General features: G+C 40.1%; 2 protein-coding genes and 1 long non-coding RNA gene across 6 annotated transcripts in view; 2 read left to right on the forward strand and 1 right to left on the reverse strand.

Moving 5' to 3' along the window:
• The window catches only part of LOC107989511 (uncharacterized), a 12,993-nt gene extending 11,757 nt beyond the window's left edge, over nucleotides 1-1,236 (forward strand). The window contains exon 3 of the long non-coding RNA XR_003051674.1: nucleotides 570-1,236. This is a non-coding gene — a long non-coding RNA (uncharacterized LOC107989511). The remainder of the gene's footprint in view (nucleotides 1-569) is intronic.
• Nucleotides 1,237-1,453: 217 nt separating this feature from the next.
• LOC103389682 (cyclin-T2-like) lies at nucleotides 1,454-9,440 on the reverse strand. 4 transcript variants are annotated; one of them, XM_008325202.3, is made up of 10 exons: nucleotides 9,255-9,412; nucleotides 7,962-8,151; nucleotides 6,449-6,530; nucleotides 6,213-6,341; nucleotides 5,731-5,791; nucleotides 5,502-5,564; nucleotides 4,839-4,884; nucleotides 3,550-3,713; nucleotides 3,177-3,247; nucleotides 1,454-3,102 (listed from the first exon to the last, which is right to left on the reverse strand). In XM_008325202.3, the coding sequence occupies exons 1-10, from the start codon at nucleotides 9,295-9,297 to the stop codon at nucleotides 2,122-2,124; spliced, it is 1,830 nt and encodes a 609-aa protein (XP_008323424.1). In that variant the 5' UTR covers nucleotides 9,298-9,412; the 3' UTR covers nucleotides 1,454-2,121. The 4 variants fall into 4 exon arrangements, 3 of the variants coding, with proteins under 3 accessions (XP_008323424.1, XP_024917751.1, XP_024917752.1); XM_025061983.1 differs by lacking the exon at nucleotides 9,255-9,412 and having other exon boundaries at nucleotides 7,962-8,219; XR_522630.3 differs by lacking the exons at nucleotides 1,454-3,102; nucleotides 3,177-3,247 and having other exon boundaries at nucleotides 3,576-3,713; nucleotides 4,554-4,884; nucleotides 9,255-9,438.
• Nucleotides 9,012-16,363, forward strand: part of mgat5 (alpha-1,6-mannosylglycoprotein 6-beta-N-acetylglucosaminyltransferase) — a 44,997-nt gene continuing 37,645 nt past the window's right edge. The window contains exon 1 of the mRNA XM_008325203.3: nucleotides 9,012-9,331. The gene's annotated coding sequence lies outside the window, so the exon portion shown is untranslated. The remainder of the gene's footprint in view (nucleotides 9,332-16,363) is intronic.

Raw genomic sequence — 16,363 nt, forward strand, 5'->3', positions numbered from 1 at the left:
CCTATTGTCTCTGCAGCTAAAATTAGAAGCTAATACTGAGAGAAAGCGCTGCGTTTGCTCCGAGGCTGCTGCTGATTAATTATCAGGAACCACAAATGAGGCGTCCACGCTGCCAGTGTGGGGTTCAGAGTCAGACCCAGAAAGATCCTCCAGAGTAGACTCAGTAGAGGAACCAAGTCCCCGAGACAAGGAAAAAAATGGTAGCTTTTGTTGTAGGACACCTCTGTAGTGCTGGTCCTGTTCGTAGCGTCACTTTCTCGGGGACTGTCATCCTCCTGGAGTCCTTAGGTCCTACCTGTCTTCTTAAATCTTGGTCCCAAACGTTCCCTGACCTTCTTGTTTTTGCCCCAATCTTTGAGAGTCCAAATCACTTCCTGTTCTTTGGTCATGTTCCTTTCTCAGAGAATCCTGGGTTGGCCGTCATAATTGTGATTAATTGGTTGTTTGACTTTGATCTAATTTAAAAAAACAAAGTTTAATTCATTCATATGACCTAAGATAGATCATTTAAACCCATTCTGGAAAGTTTTGTTTTTTTTCCACTCATGCTTGTACACTGTGTACTTCAGATCTGTAAAGGTGCCGTCGTCCAGCCCACGTTGTCCAGCCCACGTTGTCCAGGCAACGACTTAGCCACAAGACTCCACTGCAGACCAGCGTCCACATCCAGAAGCTTGTCCGTCCGTCACTCTGGGGTTTTCTGATCATCTGAGGTCAGTCTCTGTCAACACCTCCCTGTTTGTATCAAATTAGCTCTTTGATCGTGTGATTTCACAAATCTTTGAATGTTTGGATTTTATCTATGATTATTGAAGGTTTGTGCTTTAAATTTACACCAGTCAGGATTTGAACCAACATCCTCTCATTACAAAACGAATATCTCATGACATGTAGTGTTATGATTGACATCATTAGGACTAAAACCTATGACGTTTGGCAAAGCTCTCTTTCATCCACAGTTATTTCACTGACCTTTCGCTTAATTGTAAAATTTAAAGTCTTTTTAACGTGTCTCTAACAAGTGATCTAAACAATGTTGGTTTGTTTCAGGTTATTTTCAAGGATACAAATAATTTCCGCAGCATCTAAATTAATTCAAAGATAGATTTATACATAAAGGCGTCACTCAGTAATTATTGTCAATTAGAGTTAATTAGTTTTAGTGATGTGGAATAAACATTACTGGAGTTAAAAAAAAAACACAACAAATGACTGCGTTACAAAATGATACCATTTCAATTTTCTAAATTAGATTTTTTTTAAACCATGTTGCTAATGTTACTTTGGAGGCACAGTAGTTTCATTAAAGCAGTTTCTCAATTAAACTATTTAAATCAAACGTTAGATCACAAAGTTAAAACCACAGATGAAAAAAAAGCAGATTTAATTTAGGTAATCTGGTTGAAAACACGATCAACCAATGACAAAACTTACAACAATGTGACAGCATCAGTAAAAGATACTTTCCAGCTTTATTGGCTCCCAGTTGACAAACGCAGATCAGAACAGTCAGGTTTTCGTGATACACTTGACTGGGAATGATGCAAAAATCACTTCACTGCACCTTTGAAGTCAGCAGGTACAAACACAAACAAGACCTTTCATCACTTTTAAAAATGTTTTTTTCACAGCAGATGTGACAAACAAGACGTTCTCGTTCTGTTTTTCTCACCAACAGAGGGCGCTGTCCTTTCAGGGAGGACTATCACAAACACGGGCAACGAAACCCAAAACACAGTAAGATTCCTTCTTGTATCAAAACAGTTCAAGACCTGAGATTTTTTTTTGTGGAACATAATAGTTCTTAGACATAAAAAAAATCAAATTAATAATAATAATAATAATAATGTGTAAACTGTGAGAGCAGCTGAGAGCCACGTTTTCCCTTTGAAAGACTGAAAACATGCACCTTAAAAATTAATTTGCTTGCTTTAAAATAACTTTATTTTAAAAAAGGAACTTCAGCCGCATGTTTTTCAAACATCCTAGCAGCAACTTGGCTAATGTTGGACAGCTACGACGGAGATCAACAGTGCGTGGACTTGGCTGAAGGCGATGCAGGACTCAGACTATTTAAGACAGATCTGTTGTCTAACACGTGATAATATCTGACGGTCCAGATCATAAACTCATTCCTTGGGCACTTAGTAAAGAGTCCAGCATGTCAAAAGTGTTTTTATAGTCGGTGTGTTGACCGCTGACGGGCAACGTTCCATTTGTTCTGTCGTGACTGTTGTGCTCCGTCAGCCTGGCCACACCCTCCGATGTGTAGTGGGCGGACCCTCCGTTGGAACTGCGGCTGCTCTTGGTCGAGTGGTAGTGGTTCCCGGCCTCAGGGTGAGGCCTCTTACGTGACGAGCTGGACGCTCCCAAGTCGCTACCGTGGCTGCTGGCGGCCCGTGCAGACAGGGAGTGGGCGTGTCCATGTTTGCTGTGGCGGTGGCTGCTGACGCCGTGGTCTTTGTGACGATCAGACGACACTTTGATTCTCATTTTGAGCTCCTCGCTTGATGCTGAGCCGTTCTCCACAAAGGTTGAAGGAGGAGGTCGCGACTTTTTAGAGCTCGACTTTTCTCTCTTGCCCTCGCCCGATTGGCTGAGCTGCTGCGACTGTGAGCGTTTTTTGTGATGATGTGAAGAGAGCAATGGAGGCGGAGCGAAGTCCTCTGTGCTCAGCTCCTCTTTCACTCCATTGTGTGAGGCTATTTCCACCGCATGTTTCTCTCTGTACTTTTCCAGAGTCAAGACTTTGTGTGAACGTGAAAAGGAGGCAGCGTTTGCCGTCAGCTGCTGCTGCTGCTGCTGTTGTTTCCCTCCAGAACCACTGCTAACAGTCGGTTTGTGCTCCTGCTTGAACACAATAAAGTCCGTGTCTAGAGACTGAGAGAACTGGTCGTAGCCACAGCCCTTTGACTGACCGGCCAGGGGCTGAAAGGAGGCGTACGCCGAGGAGACAGCATTCAGGGAAGAAATGTCTGAAGAATCTGAGCTGGAGGGGAAGAAAGACGAGGTGACACCAGGAAGTCCATCGAAAGACGTCCCTTGGAAGGCACTGTCCACAGCCCCAGTCTCCGTCTTTGGCTTCTTAGCTGCTTGAATGGCCTTAAAAAAAATTCAATTTTAGACAAAAAGATATTGGCAGAATGTTGAAGATGATGATGATGATGAGAGCTTACCCTCCAGTTTCTGATCCTCTTCAGTCTGCTGGGAGTTTTCTCCAGAATCTGAAGAAACTCATGAGTGAGCTCTGGAAAAAAACCCCAAACACACTAGAATTTAGAATTTTCTTCAGAAAACCTGTGAAAAGTCTACAATTTCTCTAATTTAACCACGTTTATTCAAAATCAGTGTTCTGGGTGAAGTTAATCTGTGCGATGTTGATCGAAGTACAACAAATGTGAACTAAGAAGATCTGGACAAGAGAGAAGGCACTTCCAAATACAACAAGATTAAAAAAAAGTTGTTTTGAAAAGTTACTTAGTCAATTGAAAAAAAAAAGGCATTAAGAAAATGGAAAACTGAAAAAGGAACTCTAGGGAAAAGTCTGACCATCCAACAGGTGGAGCGTGACGTTTGGGTCCACATATTCCCACCAGGGTTTTCCATCCGTGGACACGGGAATCTCCCAGTTGGACCATTTACAGGCCAGATGGATGCAGACGCAGGCCACCACTGTGGGTCTGTACTCCAGACAGAAGGTGGTGAGGTGGAGACTGAGGAGGAGAAGACGGAAACACACAGAGAGAGAGAGAGAGAAGTTAACAGGAGGAGAACATGGTCCTCACAGGGTCACAGCATCAACACACACACACACACACACACAGCCAAAGGTTTCAATACTTCAGTTTCATTTAGAAAGCCGTCAGTGTGAAGATAAAGACAGGGAGAGATGAGAAATTGAAGCTGCTCAGTAGAAAAAAAACCCTTTCACACTAAAGAGTCTGACAACTTCTCTCAAGTGGCTCCAGATCTGATGTGAAAACCTCAGAGGGCCAAAGAATCCTCAGAAGAAACCTAGAAAGTTATCTAGAAAAATAGGTGTAATAATAAAGAAGAGAGACGAGTGTCGATCTACTCAACACTCACACCACAGAGAATGTCATCCACACAGAGAGCCATCAACAAAACAACTAAGTACTCCAGGACAACCATCTAGTGTCTCACAGTCATCCAGATCTACAAAGAGGAAAAAAGCCTGGAGGTAAAACCTACAAAAACTCCAAAGACATTTTTGTTAATGTCAGAAAGTCATGAGGAAACAACAGGAAAGTAGCAAAAAAAGAACCTAGAAAAGGTAACCAGGTGTGATGTCAACTAGACACGACACAGTGTCAAATGTCTGACCTGAAGACGTCATTTAAAGGCCAAAGAAAAGCTGCACAGAGGCCACAACTGGGCCCAAAGCCAGACTTTTAAACACGACAGGCTCAAACTGACAATTTTCTAAATATTTTTTAAAAAGGTCTGATCAATTTAACGTTTTTTTCTTTTTCATGGTTTAAAATGACTGAAAACAGTTATAAAAATAAAGAGGGCGAGTGGAGGTTACTTACCCGAAGCCTGTATAAGTGCATTAGAACCTTTAGTGGAATGAATATTCAGGCTACCATTTCAGTCTTTTTACACTAACAGTCCACACTGAGCGTTAACCCCGACTGTGCCAACACTGAGCCCCTGTACATACACCGCACAACGCTGCCCGGCCGGACCAACCCGCCCACTCAAACAGAGAGGACGGGCCTACCAAGGCCGGGCCGCTGACGGGGCGTTGGACACAGGACGGGGACAGGAAGCTAGAGTGTGCCATTACAGAGCAATAATGGGAACAGGATAATAACCTGTTGGTAGCCATGAAATAGGAAGTCTGTGCCAAATCCTTGCTCGCTGCAAAAACAAACACAGGAGGAAAATGTGTGTTAAGAGTTGTTGATGGGGAAAACCAGACAGACTGACTTAAAGCTTCAGTCGTTTTTAGAAGATCTGAAAATGATTTAAGGGGAAAAGGCATCAAGAACACATGGAATGATAACAGTCTACAGCTCTTACACTAAGTCCATAGAGAAAATCTGTCATTTAAGCTGACAGGGACACAGCTGCTGTAGTCCACTGAAGAGTTCATGTGTGTTACTGTGTGACATCACAGCCACAGAGACCTGATTCTAATTATGGCTACAAAGAGGACACAAACTGATCACAAGACCAGTCACTGCTGTGGTTTCTAAAGTGGGCGCAAAATAATTGAAAATAACAAAAAAATAAACTCTGATTCAGGAAAATTGGAATTCAAACTGTTAAATAATCAATTTGGGTCGAGTAATTGTTTCAGCTTTTGGATTGAGATAGAGCCGACTTATCCTTTCAATTGAACACATCCCTCAAAACTAAGGACAAATCTTTCAATCATTAAACTGTCTTAATCTGTGTGATGCTTTCCACCCCTGGTTTTATTGATACTTTCAGAAAGTAAAATAAAAGCTCAATACTTAAGAAACGCGTCGTACCTCTCACTAGTTGTGAACATTTGACAACATCTGTGTGTGGATGATCCACTGTTATTTCAAAACCTGAAATGAAAAAAAGACAAGAGTCAGACACGGGAACATTAACTCACCCACTGGGACTAAAGCTGAGAGATCTGTTGCCTGTCCCGACTAACACAATCAATTCACAAATTCATTCACTCAAACGTTAGTGTAAGGACCAGTTTTCTGAAGTTTCTCTAAGACTCACCCAGTGTCTGCAGCACAATTGTTTCCAGAGCTACGAGCTCTTGTGACAACTGCAGGAAGGCCTGAAAAGAAAAAAAAAACTGTTATAGAACAGAGAAAAAGAGATGTTTTACAAGGAATACTGATGCTAATATATATGCTAAAATAACATTTAAATAACAGTTTAAGACAGATCAGAGAAAAGATCAGTGATTTTAGCTGACAAGGGACAAAGGAGGTGCTGGTTCACTGCTGCCTCCAGTGGTCACTTTGTGTCACTGGAGTAAATCTGAACAACGGATGTTAGTGAGGTCACAAAACAATACAAGAACTTAGCGATGGACATTTTAGCTTTTGGTAAAAAGTTCAACTTGAACAACGATTCTATGCCAGCAACTTTGAGTGGATGATAAATGTGTCTATCATTTAATCCAATATCATCTTTTTTTTTGGACAGTGAATTAACAGTTGACAGGAAGCTGAAAAATACTGATTTGGACTGACGTTGCTCTTGGTGTCGAGCGGGGGCTCCTGCGGGTTCATGCAGGCGTGGGCGATTTTAATGACGTGCTCCAGCTTCCTGGGCTGCTCTTCAACTTTAGCAGCAAGGAACAGTGTGGTCTGAGAAATTATCTGTGAGGAGAAGATTTAGTCAGAATAAATGACAAACCTATGAAGCTGAAAATGTCACCTACGTCTTGTACTACTACCACTAGTACTACAGCTGTCGTCATACTTACATTCCTATGGAACTTAGTGAAGGAGTTGATCATGTAAAACCTGTGCATGTAAACTATAGCTGTGTTGATGATGAGCTGAGAGCTGGAAACATGTGGTTAAGGTCTGAAGATTGCAGGGCGACATACTGTGGTTAACACTGATCCTTATATAAAATAAATAAAAATAAAAAAAAGAGACCAAGACTCACTGAAACAGAAAAGTTAAACCAGGAACTAAGAACTGCATTAGAAACAATGTGCTTTCACTACGTGAATCAGGAATCTGCAGATTCACCGCTGGAGCAAGTACTTGGACAGAACTTAAAGGAACTATTACCAATAACTGACACTGTGCAAGGACTTAAGGGTAGGTAGGACTTTGGTACTATTTGACTTTCTAGTTTCCCTTTCTGCACCATCACGTTTGGTTTTCTAGAGAAGTTGCATGTAATCCGTCATCTTTTTCCTTGATGGTTTGTATTAAACGTCCAAAAACCACTGTGTTAAGTTGTGTCTCTTTAAACAAGGAAATCATAATCGCATCCCCGTAATACTAAAATTTCAACCGTCTTACTTTGGACATTTTACTCACATTGACATAACACCACGATCCAACATTGAGTAGACAGAAAAAGACAAATGCAGTTTTGTGACCAGCTTTTGTTTCAAAGTTACCCTCGTTCTCATGAACACATACGTAAATGTCTTCACGACAACATATGAGTTTACGTTATCACAATAGAAGATTGGACACCAGACTAAAATAACGTTTCGGAAACTACTTTCATTACGTAACATATTGCAGTAATATGAACCATGACGAGATCTGAGATCATTTCCAAAGCAGCAAAAATCGATTTAACAGGATACACGATACACGTCTTGCTCCACTATTGTGGACGAGATCGAGCAGTAACCATTGTTGAACCGTTACTGACATAAATCATATACTGCAGTGAACCTGTTCCTATTGTAGCTGGTACTTATCACAAACTCTAATCAATAATAAATACACAGTTTTTGATTTTATCACACGTCGTGGATGACACTGGTTACAGTAAGAAGCGAATCAATTGCGTTAACAAGAAAAGGCTTAGCAATTTAGCAAAAAGCTACCTGGAACAAAACGTGTGCCCTGTAGGATTAAAATACGTCCTAGAGCATTGGATTTCAACTAACCTGTTTCGTTTACGTGTATAATGCAGGAAAGACTCTAATGGAATGAAAGGGCCACCTATCCCCGTCTTTCCGAGAGATAATCAATGCAGCCTGCGGGAGCTAACAATAGAAACTCCAAAGAAAAGACAAAACAGAAGCTAGCAGCTAAACTAGCGCATGCTAACAGGCCTCAATGCCGCTGGTGCTAAGGGTTATGTACAAATTCATTACATACTCCCTGCATTCGCTATAATTATGCAGGTTAGGAGCTGAGAATATTTTTAAATAAATGTAATACTAACACCATAACACACAGAAACTATCGCAAGCTCCCTGACACTGCCAACCGAAGCTAGCTTTTCCTCATAAAGGATACACGTTCAGTTTCTGGCCCATGTCCTGGATGAGATTGGCGGCCTGCTGGCGGTACGAAAGCTCCCTGTCCGCCTCGATACCGCAGCGTCGGGACGGCGTGTTCTCCAGCTGCTCCCGGGTAAAGAGCCAATTTGTGGAGGGTCCCCGGTGCACCGCCATGACCGACGCTCCCGCAGCGGCCGAGCCCGACGCTGTGAGCACCGGGAGGAGCGGGCAAGGGGCCGTCGAACCGGAGAATCAAGAGAAGAGGAGAGGATGCACTTGAAAGGTCTGAGGGTTTATACACAGCGACGTCATGCGGCTAGGCAGTCCAACTGCAGTCATTATTTTTCAAATTAGCGAAATTATAGATATCGGATAATCTAAAAATATTTTAGTTATATATTCACACACTATTCATAAAAATCATATTTGAAAAGATGAATTTTCCGATTGTTATTATTGTGTTTAGAACATATTTGAATATTTGTACAGCATTTGTTTTTTCCTTATGGTGTGTGACACCTCTCCCACTAGATGGAGCCATTGTTTACTATTTTTGATGTTTTGTTTTTTTTAGATTTCTATAAAAGTCAACACTGTTAAAACATGGACGGGATCGCTGTTTAATTATAATTCTTTTTTAATTAGTATCAGCCACCGGGTCACCTATACACAAAGAACAAGGGGAGCGTTAAGTTATATATCCTCAAAATATTCATAAAAATCCATCTTCATCTTCATAGGTAGGTTTTTTTCACTGTGTAAAAATGTTTAACTGATTTAAGTGTGCAAATCTTTATATGCTTTGATTTTGCATGTAAGAAATAAACACAGAGAAGAACAGAAGTGGACTCGAGTCACATGACTTTGACTTGAATCATCAATTTGATGACTTTGACTTGACAAAGAATGAATAAATAGGCTCCATAATGGTCACTAATTTAATGAGAAACATGCAGAAAAGGTAATTTTTTACAAATTAAATTTTTTAAAATATTAATATGAAATATTTCATGAAAATAACGCGAAACTTATCAGGTAATAACGTAAAGCTTATCACGCAATTACGTGAAACGGAGCCAATTTATTTTCCCCTCAGTGTGGCAGCAATACGCTTCCGTAGTGTGGAGAGGTTTCCACATTTAGAGGTTGTTGGTTAACACACAGACGATCCCTGAGCGCTGGTCTTGTGCTGGTGGGCGGTGCTCATGACCAGACTAAATCTCCTCGTCCACTTCGGTTCAGTTCAGACCGCTTCACCCACACATCCTCACACACGTCCATATAGAGTGAGATTCACATAAATACTCACGTAGGCTGAGACGAACACGAACACGCGGCGTAAACCCTGACATTTAAAGACATTCACCACCGCCGCCGTCACAGAAGGTAAGCGTTCGTTTCTTCTAACGTCTATCCTCTCCTCCGCTGCTGCTGTTACTGTTACTGTTACTGCTGTTACTGTCCGCCCTGACCGTAGCAGTACTGTCCTTTTGTGCCTTTGAAGACGTGCGCGCGTGTGTGACTGTCCGTTAGCACAGATCGTTCATTAAAGACAGAACAAAGCCAATAGCCTAACGTCTGTTAGCTCCTTACATCGTTCCACTTGTGTTGGGGCTAACAGTTAGGAGCTAACGTCTGTGCTAACTAAGCTTCATTGTTTTTCTATGACAGCATATCGTTGTAGCTCGTTCCCTTTAAAATGACCGAGCTCTACTCCTCTGTCAAGGAGAAGCGTCTTTATATGTCTGTCATTCTGTCCGTAGCTTATTATTATTGTTATTATTTGTTGTGTGTTTATAATTGTAATTTTGGTCTGTGTGGAATGTATTGTGGTCTGTTTGTATTTCCCCTAAATGCTTGATTGGCATGTTAGTGGTTATTATTTATTTATCATTCTAATTATTATTTTTATATAGTAACACTTATTATTTAACACTTCTTTTGAATCAACTCTCAAATTAATAATGATTTAATACATTTTAAAGTAGCAGCAGTAGTGTTTGTTTTTCAAACAATATTAGGCTTCATTTATATTACATATTAGATATTATTTTACATTAATATGGGTTTATTTTTTATTTTTTAACATATCATTTGTATTGATTTTTTTAGAAAATGTTTCATCTTGTTATACATGTTTAGACACAAACAAAACAGTAATACTCCTTTATTTGACCATGTTTATTACCAGACCACTGCTGTTAATAAAGAGAAATAAACAGTCGTTAACAACTGAGCATTAAAGCCAACACTTTATCTTCACGGAATACACGGTTGCATGTTAAAAAGAAACACAAATAGTATTTGTGTTTTATGTTCTTGTCCAACATTCATTCATTTGTATTATCTTGTACAACCTACAAAAACATTAGAGAAGTGGTTTAGAACCCCAGTTTAATAAACTCCCCCCATCAATCTTCTTGTCAAAGTAAAAGATTTTTCTTTGCATTTTATCACTTTTTGCTTGTCGTCAATCCTGTGGTGGATGGATGCTCAGACTAAGAAGCACTCAGGTCAGGAGTGTCCAGTAATCCTCAGAGTGTGGGCTTGTTTTAATTAGGTTAGGCGGTGATCATTTAATTTCTTAGGTTATCAGTTCATCCTCTGTCTTTAAAGACTTCTCCTGCTCCGTTGTCTTATATGGTGTATCCTTTTAACATCACATAATTGTGCACTGCAAAGCTGTGAACTGATGCTCAGTGTAATGAGCGTCTCAAGGTGAACCACCTTAGCCCAGCGCCAGGCCTGCCTTCATAAAGACTTCATTCAGTGGCTGTTTTTTTCCATGGAGCCCCTGGGATTAAGAATCCAGAAAAAAAACAGGGCTTTGCCTTTGGTAGCATACTTTACTGGCAAGAAATTGTAGAGTTTGTGTGTGAGAGTCGTGTGTTTGTGGATGAGTGAGTGAACAGCAGGGGGTTGTGTTATAGGGCCAGCAGAAGTTGTGGATGGATGGTGGAAAAAAAGCAGTGGGCTGTGGTGCAGGGAGGTGGGACACTTTGAGATTATGAAGTTCCTGTTCTATCCCTTTTACACAAACACACACCACCCACAAAAGCAAATACACTCTGACAACACCTGCTTTTCTACATTTGTTTACTTCGTGTCAGTATGTTGTTGACATTCTTATTTAGTCAGAGGTTAGTAACAAAAACATTTTAATACTACCTGACTAGAATCAGCCGTTCAAATCAATGATTTGGAGAATAAATTTACTGTTGAAGTGTTTTGTGTCAGTTCTGTGGTATATTAACTTCTTATATTACACCATATTTCATTGAAAATCAGTGATAGATCAATGATGAATCAATTTACCTCATTGACACTAACTGGTCACAGGACGTAGCACTGAGATGGCGAGTATTTTTCAACCTAAAATGCAAGTTATTTCTGTGCACTCTGAGTTATATTTTTAATCCTTTTTAATGATTAAAGTCCACTTTCAGTCCACTTGGCTGATATTCTATAAGAAAACTTTTTTACATGACAGCACAGAAACAGCTGTTGTGAAGGTGTTATTTTTTATTTGTGCATACAATACTTTATTGGTATTTTCCCAATAACTACTTGAAGGAGCAGTAGCCCTATCAGCTCCAGTGACATGTCAGCTAAAATTGTATTGAATTTGTATTGTATTGATTACTTTTTGACTTCAATGGTCGTGATAGTATTTTTACTGATCGTAAAACAACGACTAAAAATACAGCCATGTAGTCTTTGCTTTTTCTTGAATATTCTGTGAGCTTCCTGCTTTTTCTCCTGTACCAAGTTGTCAGTAACCTAACAACATCAAGGGGTTGTTGATTCACTGCTGCCTACACGAGTTCAGATTTTTGTTTTGGTTAGTGTTACTTACCAGTTGTGGCTGTTAGCTAAAATCACTGATTTTCTCAATGGACTTCACTTGAGGGGAGGGAAAGATGATCCTTTCCTGTTTCCTGTGAACTTGGTCTCATTATGATAATGGATGTCCCTCTATGCTTCAACATCATCTCGCAGCACTACAGCAAACCACAACTGAAATTAAGAGCATGCCAACCACCCACTTCCACACTCAGTGAACATTTGTCTTGGCTTGCTGGGAAACACAAACAGAAAGAGTTACCTTGCCTTTGTGGTAAGTTTATAACACAGAGTAAATATGAGTTTAAAAAAGTAAAAACCTATTTCTTGTGCGGGATGGTGGCCTTAAAATACTTTTTTTAAAAACTTGAGTCAACTGCTCTTTCCAAACACCTGTTGAACCATATTATAATTAAAGCTGAAAAGAAAGTGATAAAAGTTCTGGATGTATTTAAACACATCTTGAAAAATGAATAGAAGTATTACGTATAAGAACATCTCCATCTGTGGCCTTTCAGAGGGTTTAGAGGATTTGATATGTATTAAGAGTCAAACAGCAGCATTAGGATTAGTTTTATATTTGAACGAGAGGGTTATTGTGCACGAAAGGAGGCTTTGATGCTGTTGGTGACATAGTAATACAACAGTGAGCTTAAACATGTTTTCTGGAGTTATTTTACCTAGAATAACCACCCCAGTTCTTTTGGTTGATCTCTTGCTTTTTTCTAAGCAGTTTCCTGTTTGTGGTAAGTGATAGCTTCACTGACCCTCACCAGTGTAAGAAAAAATGCCCTTGTACTATAGCCTCCTTGTCTTTCCAAGACTATGCTGTATCAGAGGTAGACATGGTGCTGACTGCTTCAGTCCATGGAAAGAGAGGACTGGATTTCTAGGGTTGAGCTTGGTATCAGGTGTCTGTAGATGTCTGAGGTTGAGCTTGATTTGAAAAAAAAAGAAAAAAGAATGATGCAGCAGAAGCAGAGATGCAACACAATATTTTACACAATATTCCTGTCTGGTATTAAGAAATCTAAAAAAAAAGTCTGATGGGAACACAATGAGGTAATTTCAAAAGCACACAAATTGATGTTTCTGCTTTGTGCAGTTCTCATCACACTGTAACACCTACAGAGAACATGATCGAGTTCCCCTCACAGGAGTGAAGTGTAAAGGCAGAAATCAGATTGGATATTTTCAATACAGAATTTAGTACTGGGAACATGGGGTGGTACCGTTAACAAAGTGTTTCTACTACAGTCGTAACTGTAGTTGAAACAAAGTGTTTCTACTACAGTCGTAACAGATCAACATGGATAAAACCCCAGAGAAATAAAGAACTGCAAGAACTATTTCAGGCAGAACTTGTCAGACGCACCTACCTCATTGGTTGGAGGACTGACTTCCTTTTATTTGACAGACCACTTAAAACATTTCTTTCTAGACTTTTACAGAAGTCCAGAAGTCTGTAAAGCATTTGTGTGAAAAAACCAAACAAAAAACAGATACAAATGTTTAAGCCAAACAATGACTCAGGAAAGTTTACACTTGTGTCTATCCATGGGTCACACGTCACTTATCTGGTTGCGGGCTTCACACCCACAGCTTCTCTGGAGGACCTTATGAATAATTAAGAGGAGAAGCTTATGTGAAGAAGTCCATTAAGATGCAGAGTCACACTGCTCTCCATGGCAGCAGGGACAGATGACCAGGATCATGTCTCCTGTAGTCGGTGTAGCAGGGTGAGTGTGAGGACGAAGATTTCACTTTCGTGCTCATCTTCTACAAAAATTCCCAACTGTGAGATTTGTCATCTTGTAAAAGGATTATAAGTAAAACTGGTCTAGTCTTATTCACCTCTCTTACTGTCCATATAGTAAACAAAACCATATCAACTGAAAGAAGTCCCTGAAGGTGTTTCTGTTGTGTTTCATTCCATTTATTTAATATCAATAATTACTAAGCCACTTCCAGTTATTGTCATTCTTTGTTAATAGGTTTTAAAATAGGTTGAACAATAATAGGTTGAACAATATAATTAGCTTAACGTCATCTGTATTTCTTTTTTACTAATAACTTGTGGATCAGCAGCATCTTTGTGCTTTTCTGTTAATGTTTATTACTGTGTTTTTCACTGTTGTTGTGACGTATTTGTTGGGTGTCAGTCACTCAAACTGTAAAACATGTTTGCAGTGAAAGTGGAGCTGCAGCCACAGGAGAGCTCTTTGAGCCAGCACAGTAATAAAGAAGGTTATTTATAAAAACCGATACTTTAAAAAAGAAATCAATAATGGATGGGCAAACTGCATCAAGAGTGTGTTTCTGTGCACTCAGTGCTTCTACAAGGGGCTCTCAGCATTAGGCTCTGTTTTTATACGTGCAGACCAGTAACACAGTGTTTACCACACACTGCCATCTGGCTCAGTTTGAACAATACATTTGACCAAACCAGGACACAGACCGTGTGATTAGTCTTAGCAGCATGGATATGAACATTACTCTTTAAATACCCCTGTGTATTTGCTCTAAACCATTTCTATCTGAGAGGAAGAATTTGGTGACACACACACACACACACACACACACCTTGTTAGCTGATGTTGACCTGTCATCTGTCTGGCTTTCTAGAGATATGTGCACAGTATTTAACATGAAATGCCTTGTCACAGCATCATTCACACAAGGTGGTGCCCACTGACTTTTGACTTTTTATACTACTTTATTATAGTCACCTCTGCAACATCAAGCAGGAAACCAATAAAACTGTATTCTCAGAATATTCAGTGTTGTGTTTCCTGAAAGCAAAGCTGAGCCCCCTTAGTTTATCTGCACTGCAACATCTCAAGTTAAGGTCTGTTGTGTGCTGATATAGTAAGAAGCCTTGTGGCAGATTAAAGAAAATGTTTTTTCTCTCAGGACTTGAATAGAGTTACGTTTCTCTGTCCTCATCGTCTCCAGAACAGGTTGTTGTTCTGTAGAAAACAACTGTTGGAACTGTGGAGTTTCATCGGGCTGTGGGTGTTCGAGAGCTGTGGGGCTAACTATCAGACGTATTCAGGTCCTGAATAAGAAAGCAGAAGGTAACTGACAAAAATGCAGGCCAATCTGCACCAGGAGTGACGGAACCAATAGTCTGTTTTCTCTGTGGATTTTACAATCTGTCATCAGAAATAAACCCAACAGTTTGTGACCTTTTCTTTTTCTTAATACAGTTTGTTTTGTGTTAATATTAGTCAAAAGTGGTTATTCATAAAAAATATTTTTAGGTCAGGTACCTGGTCAAAACTACTGGTTTTGTCTGGTTATTTGTCATGCTTTTTGCCATTGGATATATAATACTGTAGTTTTCTTTTTTTTAAATCTTTTAAAAGCTTAGTCCTGGTTTAGTCCTCATCTCAAGATATTTCTCAATGCTTTTGTCTCTTGTCAGGAGGGTGCTTGATAAGTCAGAGCAGGCAGGAGCATAGTCTAAGGAAGTGTGAAGCTTGTGTTGTGGGCAAGCTTTGGCTCAAAATACAGATTAGCCCTGAGCACAGATTTTCTCTGATAAATGGCCTGGTTGGTGCCGCGCAAATGTCGCCAAATCTTTTCCAGCCTTCCACAGACACAAAGTCCTGAGCAGCTAAAGACATCTGATGTTATCAGAGCTGCAGACTTCACAGCTCCTCTGCCAAGAGCTTTACTGACAAATTCATAGTTTTTTTCACATCAGGTTCCTGAGAAGTATAGCCTTGGAAGTGTTCTTTGGAAGTATACATCTAAATAATGGACTGAAAATGAAGGCAGGTCTGTCCTTTGTATCCGTGGAAAAAGTAAAATTATAGACACATTAAACAAATAAACTTAAGGAAAAAATGAATAGGTGATACTTCCAGTGGACTCACCACCTGCAGGAAGGTTCAGGGGAGTTGGTACGGTGCAGTGTGATTTGGGTGGCGGTTGTGAAGACTGCTGCCCCCGCGACCTGGTAACGGATAAGTAGATGAAAATGGATGGATGGATGAATAGGTGATAAATAAATAAATAAAATATCAAATTTTGTGAGCGTTTTTCCAGGATGAATGGTTTATCACACAAGTGCTGCCAAAATGTATGTTGAATAGATCAGTAACCCCATAGAACACACTCGAAGTTTTGTTTCCTGTAAGATTTCAGAATCAGTAAAACAGTTTTGAATTCATGTTTCTCAGTAAACAGTTCTGTCGTCAGCAGGATGCTTGTGGTTAGTTAGATGGTGGTGGATGGATTGGTAGAGGAGTTTAAGAGTCTGGTTCTGACCTGGTTTAAACTGCTCTGAAAAGTTTTCCTGATCAAAAGCAAGGCTGCAGAAGTCCCCTCCTCTCCACCTGTCGTATTTCCATCCATGGCAGCAGAATGCCAGTGAGAGCAGAACATCTAATCCATTCTCCAGTTTATCTGTTTTCTTTTGGCTTCAATGCTCTTCCTTGTGCACTCGTGCGTTTCCTAAAGCCAGGGGAAATCATTTAGCTGTGTATATGGATTGCTTCAAGGGCAGTTAAAACTTGATGAACTATTTCTGAGCTCAACAAGTGCTGCAGGTCTGCCGATGGCTGGGGC

This window comes from Cynoglossus semilaevis, chromosome 14 (genome assembly GCF_000523025.1).
Source record: "Cynoglossus semilaevis isolate Cse_v1.0 chromosome 14, Cse_v1.0, whole genome shotgun sequence".
NCBI classification, from domain to species: Eukaryota; Metazoa; Chordata; class Actinopteri; order Pleuronectiformes; family Cynoglossidae; genus Cynoglossus; species Cynoglossus semilaevis.